Source organism: Thunnus thynnus, chromosome 16 (assembly GCF_963924715.1).
Source record: "Thunnus thynnus chromosome 16, fThuThy2.1, whole genome shotgun sequence".
In the NCBI taxonomy this organism is placed as follows: domain Eukaryota; kingdom Metazoa; phylum Chordata; class Actinopteri; order Scombriformes; family Scombridae; genus Thunnus; species Thunnus thynnus.
In genome coordinates this window covers 1,498,857-1,511,483 of record NC_089532.1, presented here as the reverse complement: position 1 = coordinate 1,511,483, position 12,627 = coordinate 1,498,857, and the positions used below count along the sequence as shown (strand labels likewise).

The window sequence follows — 12,627 nt, the reverse complement described above, 5'->3', positions numbered from 1 at the left end:
TTTATTGAACAGGACAGTGTGCAGTATTAAGCATAAATGATGCACTGCACCGGGGTTAGCTTGAAGCTAACTCATGAAGAGTTTGGTCACGTTAGCTTGTTTAGAAACGGCTCCAAAGACTAATAACAGCATCACGTTTTCAGTCTCTGGAGAGTAGTTCTGTGTAAGTGTCTTTGCAGAGCTTTGCTAGCTTGTTGTGCTAAATATCACAACCTCTTAACTTAGTTCTGAAGTTGTGAAGAAATTTATAATGTACAAAGTCAAGAGGTTTTGATGCACAACAGCACAACAAGCTAGCAAAGCTCTGTAAAGGAACGGCGTGTTACTAGCTTATCGCTATTTTTCTCTTTGAAGCTGTTTCTAAACAAGCTACAGTAACCACTGTCTTCAGGAGCGATAATCTGGTGAAAACTGATGAAAAGTGACTGAGAATGAGCGTAAACCGACATGTTTTTAGCCTGTTTGTTTACATTCTGGCACATCTGCATCATAAAAAAGTCCTGCTGCTTTGGCTGCTAGAAGTTCTTGTTCTGACTGTACAGACAACAGTCACACAGATTATTTTAGAAAAGTCTGATTTTCAGTTTATGAGACAAGATCTGAAGTTAGATGGAGCCTTTTCATATGATTTTTAAAACTGATCTATGGACGTTTAGCCTTGATGTACATCGGAGATCCTGACACTAGTGGAAAGAGTGAATTCATGTGCTTGTATGTGAGGAAACCTGACCATAGAGGCTAGGAAGGTGGTAGGAGGCAGACTCTTGTTGAATGAGTAAAAACTGATTCATTCAGTCCAGTGTACCAAAAAAACAAACCAAAAAGGTGTCTCAAAAAATGAAAATCACACAAGCAAAATCAAAGTTAACTAACTTAACTCAGGATAAAGCAAACTAAGGCATGATCACGTGCACACAGCTACACTGTCATCCTCTAATTTCTGCTTCCCCTAAACCTACCGTCTTAAATAGGCCCTCCAATCTATCAGGCAGAACCATATTTATTGCAGGGGTGTCCTTTCCCTTATGCCACCTGGTATATAACAAAGCTACTTGTATCAGTCAACATTGTTTATACAAAAGACATCCACGACATCAAACCTCAACCTGAGCCAAAACAAGTACAAATCATATCGATACTAAACCAAACATTTAATGTTTGGAACATAAATCCCCCCAAATACTTGGTCTAACCCGGTGACATCACTGATGACATAACCCAGTGTATAAATAGAGGAAGTAGTTGGGTGCCTTTTGTTTGTGGAGCACATGGTGGGTACGGTAAGTAACAAAGTAAATGATTAACTTATGAAATGCAGAACTTAACCAATAAACAATCACTAAACTTAACGATACTTATCTGTGTTTTACTTTAACCAAAAATGTTGCTGGTATGTGAACTGTAACCAAACATAATGCAAACCACAAACAAACCCGGGATAGTATGTCTGCAAGTTACAGATTAATGCTGGACCTATGGCTACACAAACAATTAACAAGCATGGTTAAATTCGTAAGCTATGTGGCATTGATGGTGAAAATAGTGACGAATGGTGTATTCTCACCCACTTTGTCACGTTGTAGCAAAGTGTGTATGATGTGTGAGTGTTTTTTTACTGTTACTGCCTTTAGTTTTATGCTCCTACATGCTGAGATGCACTCAGTCTCTCATATCTTTTAAAAACTGTCTTAAAACTTTTCTTTTTTTCTGTTGTTCAATAATGAGCAACACATCCTCTGTAAGTGAACAATCTACTTGTAAAACTTCCTTTATTCTTCTATTATCATTATTTTACTGTTTTATTACCATTATCATTATTAATATTTTTTCCTCTCTCTATTCTTCCTCTTATCTCTTCTTCTTCTTTCTTCTCTCATTAATCTTCATTGTGTTTTTTCTCCTGGGTATAACATACATCCATAATTACAGCCTACAACAATCCTCCTGGTCAGTGGCTCATATTTACAGAGTAAACATGAATGCAACATCAGCGTCTACATGCACGAGATAAAAACAGCTTCAGAGAAAACTGGTGCAGCTTTCAGAAAATAAAGTGTAAATCTCTGTTTTGACTGTTGTGTGATAGCAGAGACATGTGAAGCTCTGTGGTGGAGAAAGCGACGAGGTTCTGACCGCAAATCAATCATCATAACGGCAGAAATACTAAGAAAACAAGAGCGAGGTGGAAAATATTAATTATTCTTTAAAGGATTGAGTGTAAAGAGTCGGGTGGAGCTGTGAGGTCGTTGTGTCACATCTGTCTGCTCTTATTTATCCAGCTTTTAAAAACAGCTTCTATCTCACTCTGCTGCTCGGGGAGTCGAGGATCATTCAGACGTCAGAGCTAGATTTAAGGATTTGTTACATGATACGGTTTTAATTCAGCGCGATGACAGATAAGATGAAACTTAATGATAAGAGACCGAGTTGATTAACGATCCTGGAGATCCGTCTCCGTCTCTAGAAACGTCTCCGTTACTGCCGCAGCACAGTCCAGGATTTAGTTTTACTGTTTAATCCCACTCTTCCAAAATCTTTTTTTTTTTTTTTTTAAATGTAAATGAGAAGATGTTTGTGGATTTTGTCACGGTGAGAATCTCATAATTTGATTCAGACTAAGACGCCTTCGGCTGCAGGACATCAGGACATCACGCTGCTTCTCTTCACAGGCTGAAGTTCAGTAAAGTTCTGCAGAGAGTCCTCACACAAAACAACATATATGAGTGTTTACAGCCTTCTAGAGGACGGACGAGGACCAGAAGAACGATCCACAGGACTGTTTTATAACATAATGATGGTTTATGTTTATGTGGATAAGGTCTGGTCAGGTTTAGGGGGAAAGATCAATCATGGTTTGGACACTCATGCACCAGTCAAGATACACTCCAGCTCACATTTGGAAGCAGGTGGTAAACAGTGGTCTCCTGCAGCCTTTGACATCATATTGACATCATCTGAACGGGTCATAATTATAACGGCAGCTAGATGGCGTAGATGTAACTATAAGTTGTTATTGTCGGTCTGAATTTTAGATCGATACTGTCGTGTTTCTTGTGAGGATGCTGGAGGTAACGTGAGTCTCTGGGTGAAACTGACCTGCAAACATCATCATTAAAGCTACATTATGATACTTTTTTCATATCTTAATGTTTAGAGATGTTGTCAAGGGCTTCGTGAAGCTGCTTCTGGTCGACTCCTACCAGCATGAAGCGAGCGTCAGACGTCACACGTCTCAGTTCCTGCGTTAGCTGAGACGGTATAACCACAAAGAAGTGAGAGAAAGACGAAGAAAAGTGCAAAGAAACCTGAAGGATTCATGTCGGCGCTGCTTTCACTGGATGGAGGGAGCTGAGAGAGAAGAACTTCCACACAGACGTTTATTGATGAAGCAGCTGATAACAGATCACTTCGTTTGGTGATTTGGTGTGAAGAAACAGGTAGAGGACATATAACCATTGTTCCAACAGCATTTTGATGACTATATTATAACGTGTGTGTGTGTTTACCTGTTGAGGAAGGAGTTTCCGAACGCATTCAGCTTCCTGAAGGGCTTCTTGGGGTCGACCACCAGGGCGTTGCCAGGGACGACGCCCTCGTTCTCGCCGTACATCACCGCGATGAAGCCGTCTGTGGTCGGCTCCGGACCGATCCGCATCCCCGGAAAATCATGCTCCAACAGATACCTGGAACATTTCAATAGATCAGTTCATCATTTCAGTCAAAGTTTCCCGAATGTGAGAATCTGATGTCTGTGTTTGTTTGTGAGTTGCTGTAAAGACGATGGTTGGACGTCACCAAACCGCCTCTAAACACTTTATTGTTTATTCATTCATTACATACATTAGTTCTTTATCTTACTGATGGTTCATTTAACTATTCTGCACAGAAGACCAAGAGAAATACACATGTGAAGCTTCAAACTGATTTTTGCATATTTCATGTGTATGTGATTAAATTTGTGTCATAACAATTGAACAAAACCTCCCAAGAATCAAACAAACAAACAAACAAAAAGTGAATAAAAATGAATTGAAACCAAAAAAAAAAAAAGATCTCAAAAAGCAAAACTAACAACAAAACTATAAGATGTGAAACATTTGATGAAAATATTCTGACTTTTCTTTCATTGATCAGAATTTTTCTTCTGTGTTTTTCAGTTCTGACACACAGCGCTCATGTGGGCGGGTGTTACAGCGCTGCGTCCCCATTGGTCAGTTACTTTGAGAGGGACATTAATGGTCTGTAGAGCAACAAGTGGTGCGACTTTAATTATTTCCCCCCACCGACTTGTTCTGTTTCTCATGACTGGTGATCCTGACAGAAGGTCAGAGTTTTCTTAATTGTTCTTATTAGTAATTTTAAATAACAACAGAGACGTCGGCCGCTGAATATACAGGATATGAATTTAACGAGTGTGAAGTGATAATGTTCCTTTGTTCTTTGTTTTGGCCTTAATCAGCTGCAAGCTAAAGCTAACTTTAGCTAGCTTACTGTTGATGATTAAAGCCAAAACAAACAACTAACATAACGCTTCACATTCTTTATATTCATATATATTCAGCAGCAAACAGATCTGTATGGTTATTTATAATTACTGATAATAACCTCAGAAAAATGTACTTTTTATTAAGATTGGCAGTTGCGAGGAACAAAGTTGTTGGGGGGGGGTCATTGAAATTGTACTACTTGTTGCACTTCCTGTCCCCACAAAAGTAACTGACCAATGGGGACGCAGCGCTGTAACACCCGCCCACATGAGCGCTGTGTGTCAGAACTGAAAAATTCACAACTAATATTATTATTATTATGACACAAATTTCATCCCAAACATGTCCAAAAAATGAGTATAAGAGCGTAAATAACAGTGAGACATCATTCCTTTATAATTCAAAATGATGTTTTCTTCTGTGTCTCACTTTGAGGAGTATAAACGTGTTTTTCTACAGAAATATTGAGGAAATCATGCAAACTTTCTCAAATGCAAGCAGCCGCACAAGAACTAGAGTCTAAAAATGAGCAAAATCAGGGTTCCTGTCATCTCTCTACTGTCACAGTCTGATAAAAGGAATAAAAAATTAAAAATGACCCCAAAAAAACATATATATTCTTAATACAATAATACAATAATAATAATAGTCTTCTGGACGACTTTGTCCTGCATGAAGTCTGACTGAAATCTGAAGAAACCTTCAAACGGTTTAACGTTTAAGTTCATCCAGACTCAGAACGTATCAGTGAATTCAGTAAGAGAGAAAAGCTGACTTTAAAAAAAGCGGCGGGTTCTTTCATCTCAACATTGACCTCCTCGACCTCTCGCACTGTTTTCCTTGTTAAAAGAAAAGTGAGAAAGGAAGGAAGAGATGTAAGATGGCTGCAGCGAGGCTCTGTCCTCTCACTTCCTGTTGTCGCTGCTTTTCTGACCGACACCGACATCAAAGAAGAAGAAAACCACAGACAGCCTTATGATGCTTCACACGTTTAATTGAGCCGCAGATCATCACTGACTGAGTCACTGCAGGCCTGTGAAGTGCAGCAGAAACTAATTCTGTCACAGTTTACAGGACTCACGGAGCAGCTAACATCTACGATACTTTAAATAAATAAACTACATTTCCAACATTGAGACGTTTCATGCAAAAACAAGGTTGGAGCTGCAGCTTTTCAACATTCATTAGACTGAAACTGTTTCTGACTTCTCACACATCGAACCGTGATTACAGATGATTAATGTTGGAAAGGTTGAAAACTAAACTGACGCAGACGTGATTCAAGTTTCTGTGATTCAGATTTGACCGAGTGGATTCGATACTCACTCAGGATTTAATAGAATGGAACCTCAACCCTCAACCAGTTTGTGTTTTTCCACCTCCGTGAGGAGATGAAGTCAAAGCTTCCCAGTAAAAAACCACAAGTGTTCACTGCAGCAGCTGGCGGGCCCATTAACTGGGAGTGCTGGGAGAACATTTCTCATTCACCAGCGACAGAAAGTCAGCCAGTGTTACCGCTCAGTAATAACTACACACTTTACTGAGTATACAGTAAAATACATGAAGAAGAAACTTAAATAAACTAAAACAAAAGTGTGAAAAACTCCGACAACAACAGACTCTAAACTCTCCTTCACGCTTCATGTTCCTGCTGGGAAACATGTGCGGCCCAATCAGAGGCCACGATGTGACCTGTTTATGGTCCACGAACCACTCATTGATTCCAGCAGTTCAGAGAAGAAGAAGAAGAAGAAGAAGAAGAAGAAAATATGTTGACTCTGCAATTTACTGGCAACATGTTCCCATGATTCATTGCATTCTTTTCAGTTCCCATGATTCATAGCATTCCTCAGGGCAGGGTGGGGCCGCAGTAGTGGGACACACACACACACACACACACACACACACACACACATACACACTGTAGCAGCAGCTACAGTCTCTCTGCAGACTGTGTGTTGGACACAAACAGACTTAAAGTGATTGCAGGTCAGTTCTGCAGGTCTGGTTTGATGTCAAAATGTGTCTGATATGTACACAAACACACACACACACACACACACACACACACACACACACACAAACACACACACACACAAACACACACACACACACACACACACACACACACACACACTCTCTCTCTCTGCCTGCAGATGTGTGATAAGCTCAGTTAACTGTAACTGCAGCATGATGACATCACTCAGCTCTCAGTCACACCAACTTCTACATTAACGTCCTTCAGGGCTGCAGCTAGTGATTATTTTCATTATCGATTATTTTCTCAATTAATCGATTACTTGTTTGGTCTATAAAATGTCAGAAAATGGTCGATCAGTGTTTCCAGAAGCCAAAGACGACGTCTTCATACTTCTTCAAAAATGACTAAAAATAATAAATCGATTATATTATATGCATTTAATGTAATAGTTGTAAACAAACCGATTAATCGACTAATCGTTGCAGTTTTAACGTCCTGAATTCAATTCAGTTTATTAAAAATATAAACTTGCAGACGCCTGAAACTCGCTGCGGATCAATAATCCATCACAGTCAATATTTAGTCGCCTTCTTTAATATTTTTGTCAGTTACGTTATCATCATGTGGTGCAACGGTCGGAGGCAGAGACGACACTGAAAACGCTGCGTTCAAGGACACTCCGACATTCAGACTTTCAGACTGAACAGCAACTGTTTTAATGCACTCGTTCATCTTAAATCAGCTCTCATCATCATCTCAACGATCATCTCGCTTCAAGTAAAACACAGTCAAACATTTCCACTCTGACTGGTTTTAATATTCAGACGTCTTGATGGGAAACTTACACTCAAATATCTCAGAAACTATCTCAGCTTCCCTCTGAGCTGCAGGCTGACAGAGTGAATGAAGCAGCGTTCCTCATTATCTGCAGGTCATTATAACACTCACCACCACATTCTGATACCGCTGACTGACCTTTATAACTGTTGGTATTTATTAATCTGCAAAGCCATTAGTGGGAAATTATCACTTCATATCTCATCCCTGCTGCTCTGCTTCATATTTAAACACACTGCAGAGCTGATCTTTGTTAGTGGAGCAGTTAACTCATAGAATAATCTGCAATGTCTCAGAAGAATTAAAACACTTTGACCTCTCTGTAACTTCAAGAAGCTGCTTTCTAGGGATGCATGATATTATCGGCACGTCATCGGTATCGGCTGATATAAGCTCTAAAATGAAATATCAGCATCTGAGATTAAATCCTACACATTAATCCTGTCTGTCTAATAAACTCAATGAAAACTCTACTGCTGCTCCCACTTGGCAGCTTCATTAAAGTTTTAATGCAGAGCTCCTGAACTCCAGTCTTCCTCAGTTCTTCCTTCATATATTGTCTTTCTTGAACATATTTAGTATAATCTATGCTTGCATGTATAATAGTCTCCTCAGCCAGCTGGAAAAAATCTGTGCATATATCTTTATCAGCATCAATCGGCCACAATGAGTTGGAAATATCGGCATATCGGATATCGGCAAAAAATCCGATATGGTGCATCCCTACTGCTTTCATTCAGGCTGCACATTGTAAATGGTCTAATTTCTATGTATTAATGTGTTTCTTCTTCCTCGTTACTTTCCTGTCAGCAGCCAACCTGCGCTGTATAAATAAAGATTAAATAAAAACATCATCAAGTCACATGATCCTTTCCACTGAGGCCAAACTACAGGCGGAAGGTATGATTTGGAAAATATTCAGCAGAAATGGAGACTGATCATATTTGTTATTATTGTCTATCATGTACACAGCTGATAATGAAGTCTGGATACTGTTGCCAGAACGACGCCTCTGGAGGGAAATAAGCCTGTTTTAAACCATTTTTCAAGTAAAGGATCAGTTTACTCGTCATCGTCGGTCCTCAGACAGTTCACATTTAAAGTTTGTGTCATTTTTCAGGCGACGTTGTGTAATTTTAGCTGCCCAGTTGTAAGAATTTGCAGCTTTTCTTTGTCTTATGTGATAGAAACATGAATATGTTTGTGTTGGAACTGTTGAGACTTGTGATGGACATTTTTTTTTTTACTATTGTCTGACATTTTATAGACCAAACAATTCATATCTACTTTAGATACTAAATGGTCAGAGTTCCCCTTTAACAAAGCAGCACTACAGCCACAAGAACTAATAAAACACATTAATACCAGGAAGAATCAGATTATTAACTTATAACAAACATTTGACTGTACAGACACATATATATTCAACAAGTCTAGAGCTTTAATAATCAATACTCAGATGCACAGATGATCTGGCTCTACTTGAATAACCACATATGTTGTGTAATCTAGCTGAGAGTCTGTGCAAGTCGCAGCTCGTCTCTGCCGTCAGACGTCCAGGTGAGACTAAACTCTTCAAACTAACGTTCAGCTCAGAGTAGCTGCACTGAGAAACACACCAGGAACCTGCTCGGAGGATTTTATGAAGCCAGAATTGATCTTAATAACGGATCCGTTTGTTTGATAACTGAGAATATTCTCGACCACGTGTTTCTCTTCGCTGCTTGAAACACAGAGATGATCTCATGAAGTCTGGCATCACGTTTCCTTTTCATCAAAGATTTGGTCGGATGCACAGATGCAGATTTCTTGGAGTGCATTCACATACATGTATAGAGTGTGTGTGTGTGTGTGTGTGTGTGTGTGTGTGTGTGAGCTGCTTTAACAGTGAGGAGCAGCAGCGTGTTGATCAGCTCTTTAACTCGTGACCACATGCCAGCCTGCAGGCGGAGACCCCTGTGTGTGTGTGTGTGTGTGTGTGTGTGTGTGTGTGTGTGTGTGTGCGTGTGTGTGCGTGTGTGTGTGTGTGTGTGTAGCAGGTCAGATTAAAATGTAGGAAGTGGTTTGATATTTTTACAGCCAGAAAGCAACAGAGAACGTGTTTCTGTTCCGAGAATGAAAACAAAGACAGATGAAGATTTATTTCATTACAAAGCGACACATTTGTAGAAGAAATGACCAGAAAATTCAACTCTGACGGACTTTTAACTGTAAACAACAGCAGCTGAAACGACTAGTCAGTTAATTGATGGCCAGAAAATTAACCGGCAACTATTTTGATAATCGATTAATTGTTTAAATCATGTTTTAAGTAAAATTGCCAAAAGTTTTCTGTAAATACAGCTGCTGCAGTGTGAATGTTGTATTTAGCTTGTTTTAATGTCACCTCTCTAATTTCTTTGATTTCTAACTTTATAGTTTATTTATTTCAGTCTCGGTGCTGCTGGGACATGAATTCCTCCTTCAGGATCAATAAAGTTTTATTCTTCTCTGCTGCCTCCTGATGTCGTGTTTATTGCTCCTCTATGTTTCAGGTCTAGATCTGCACACATGTCCACATTTTCTTTAATTCTAACAATAATAATAAGTTTGGTTTTAATAACTTTTACTTTGGACCTGCTGTGTGTGTGTCATGTTATATTAATAGAGTTTATTTGCCTTAAATTACATGTTTTTGTCCACAGTGACGTACATTTCTCCCACATATACACATCATGTGGACAGAGGATCAGGATCAGGATCAGATCAGATCAGGATCAGGATCAGGATCAGGATCAGGATCAGACCACCATGTTTCAGAACTTTCACTGTTCTTGTTGTAATATTCAGCAGATAAATTACATCCCGGCGTCCGTCCTCTCTGCTTCAGATCTGACTCAACAACAACAAAAACGCCGGAAATATCACAACAGTGTGCCGGAGCTTTAGAATAAAGGCTCAGACCGCGTAAATACACAGAACAATGGAAGATCAGTTACACAGGACTGATGATCCAGAGACAGACAAACATCCACACCTTACAGCTCCGTACAGGCCACTATGTCAACAGACTGATTATAAATGTTTTCATGAGTACTACATTACCCATGAGCCACAGTATCTGCTGCTGAGACCAGTACTGGAGATATCAGCTCTTGTATTCAGGCTTTGTAAACTCATTAAACTGAGTAACAGATAAATTTCAGTACCAACATCAAGGGTCAAACACGATGCAGCCCAGAGGTCCCAGCTGCAGGACCGGGACCGCAGGGTTGCTGGTTAGAAACCTACAGAGGATCCAAATGATTCAGGACTCACAGACTGTTTGAGCGTGTTTGTAAAAAGCACACAAGCATCATAAGTAAATTCAACAACAGCCACTATGATCTGAAACTGTCTGTTGTCCTACAGGCTGATCTGAAACTTCCACAATAGACTAAGATTCAAGTTTTATCTGAATGCAGGTGGAAACTAACATCCACAGGATGCATCACAGGCTTTTAATTTCAACTCAAACATCAGTTCACTAAAGTTAAATAATGAAAAAAACTATGCAGAGAAAAATATACCAAACTCCATTGAAAAATCGTCCTATTTAAGATTTTCTTGCTATTTACTAACTAATCACACATTGTAGAGAAAGACTGGAGACGTTTCTCTGTTAGAAAACGTCCAGGTTTGAGTTCGGGATGCATCTGATCCATCAAGCAGAAGGTTTTTTCATGACATCTCGTTAGTTATTTTGTAAGAGGCTTGCTGGCTTCCACCGCCGCTTCCTACCAGACTGCACTGAGGGGCGTAGCGACAACCGAGGAACCGCATCTAAAACGTGTAAATTCCTTAAAATACAGATTGCGTTGGTGGATGTTATATAAGCCGAACTCAACATAAGAATCAAATAATTTGATTGACATCTTAAATTATGCTTTATGCTTGAGTATCTTTGACGCTAAGCAAGAAAGCTTTAAATAGTCGGATTTTCATATGAAGTCTGGCATGAGGTTCCTCCACAGAGCTTGTAGGAGGTGTAAACTGTTTTAACACCTGGTAAAGGTGCTCTTCTTCTTCTTCTGCTCATTTTACAGCTAATATTGGTGTTTCTACGCGCACGCACTGCGGGCCTCCGCGGCCCCGGGACCCCGGCGGTGGTTAGTACCTGATGAAGGTGGTTTTCCCGGTGGAGTACTGGCCGACCAGCAGCACCATGGGCTTGCTCTGGAAGTCGGCGGCCTCCAGGGCCGGAGAGTGGAAGTCATGGAAGAGGTAGGTCTCCTCCAGCGGCAGCAGCTTCTTGGTGTAAAGGGTCTGCAGCCCCTCCGTCACCGTCTGGTACATCTCTCCTTCCTTGTTGCGTCCACCTTGCTCCTGTTTCACCCAGCTGAACATGCTGATGACCGGACTGTTCCTCCGCTGACAGCGACGCGCTCAGATCCAACTTCCCTGTTTCGATATTTCCAAATCCTCCGGCGGTTTTCGGCTCCTGTTCGCTCAGTTCGTCCTTCAGGCTGAGCGGAGGAAAGTGTGTCTCTGTGTTGGTGTGCGTCACTGTGTGTTTGGCACCTGGGAGTCTCCGCTGCTCTGAACACACTGCCTCCTCTGTGTGTGTGTGTGTGTGTGTGTGTGTGTGGTTAGCCTACCTGAGGGCACCGCCCTTTCCCCTGTGACGCAGCAAGGAGCTCACACACAATTAATCAATTCAGTTCAATTCAATAGACATTTGACAAGTGTTGCCAAAGCACAGTTATGATTATGAAAGACAATGTATTGTCTCACTATCCTATATACACACATACATATATAAAACTTATATATGAGTAATATAAGTTATATATAAGCAATATAAGTTATATATAAGTAATATAAGTTATATATAAGTAATCAAGTTAGTATTGGTCCAGTTTTTCTTTGATGAGTTGAATTAGCTCAAGTGTCATCACATGACAAGATGAAGTAATAATATAATATACAATAAAAATAAAATAAATTATAATAAAATGAATTTTTAGGTTAACTTACTAGCTTTCTCTGACATTTTCAACTACATCTCATGGTCTTCCTCGGCTGGATGGAGTTTCTAAAACATTTATTTTTTCAGCAATAATAATAATTATTTTGATACAACAATTATCTCAACTCAAGGTCTATTTACAGCAGTTTCCAGAGCTTTCGACTGCGTCTCATGGTCTTCTTCATGATTGGAGTCAAGAGCGGCAGGTTTTTACAGGGGCTTTCAACCACATTTCATGGCCCTCATCGGCATATGGAGTTGCTGTAACGAAATAATCTCATCTCAAAGTCTACTTACTAGCTTTTTCCAGAGCTTTTGACTGTATCTCATGGTCT

General features: G+C 40.0%; 1 protein-coding gene and 1 long non-coding RNA gene across 2 annotated transcripts in view; one reads left to right on the top strand and one right to left on the bottom strand.

Moving 5' to 3' along the window:
* The window catches only part of ehd4 (EH-domain containing 4), a 46,156-nt gene extending 34,253 nt beyond the window's left edge, over positions 1 to 11,903 (bottom strand). The window contains exons 1-2 of the mRNA XM_067613348.1: positions 11,441 to 11,903; positions 3,507 to 3,683 (exon numbers count right to left, since the gene is read on the bottom strand). Coding sequence (XP_067469449.1) covers positions 3,507 to 3,683; positions 11,441 to 11,670 — 407 coding nt within the window. The 5' untranslated portion in view covers positions 11,671 to 11,903. The remainder of the gene's footprint in view (positions 1 to 3,506; positions 3,684 to 11,440) is intronic.
* Positions 1,162 to 3,602, top strand: LOC137199217 (uncharacterized). Its single transcript, XR_010931751.1, has 3 exons — positions 1,162 to 1,280; positions 3,155 to 3,437; positions 3,515 to 3,602. It is a non-coding gene; the product is annotated as an uncharacterized lncRNA (long non-coding RNA).
* Positions 11,904 to 12,627: the final 724 nt, after the last annotated feature.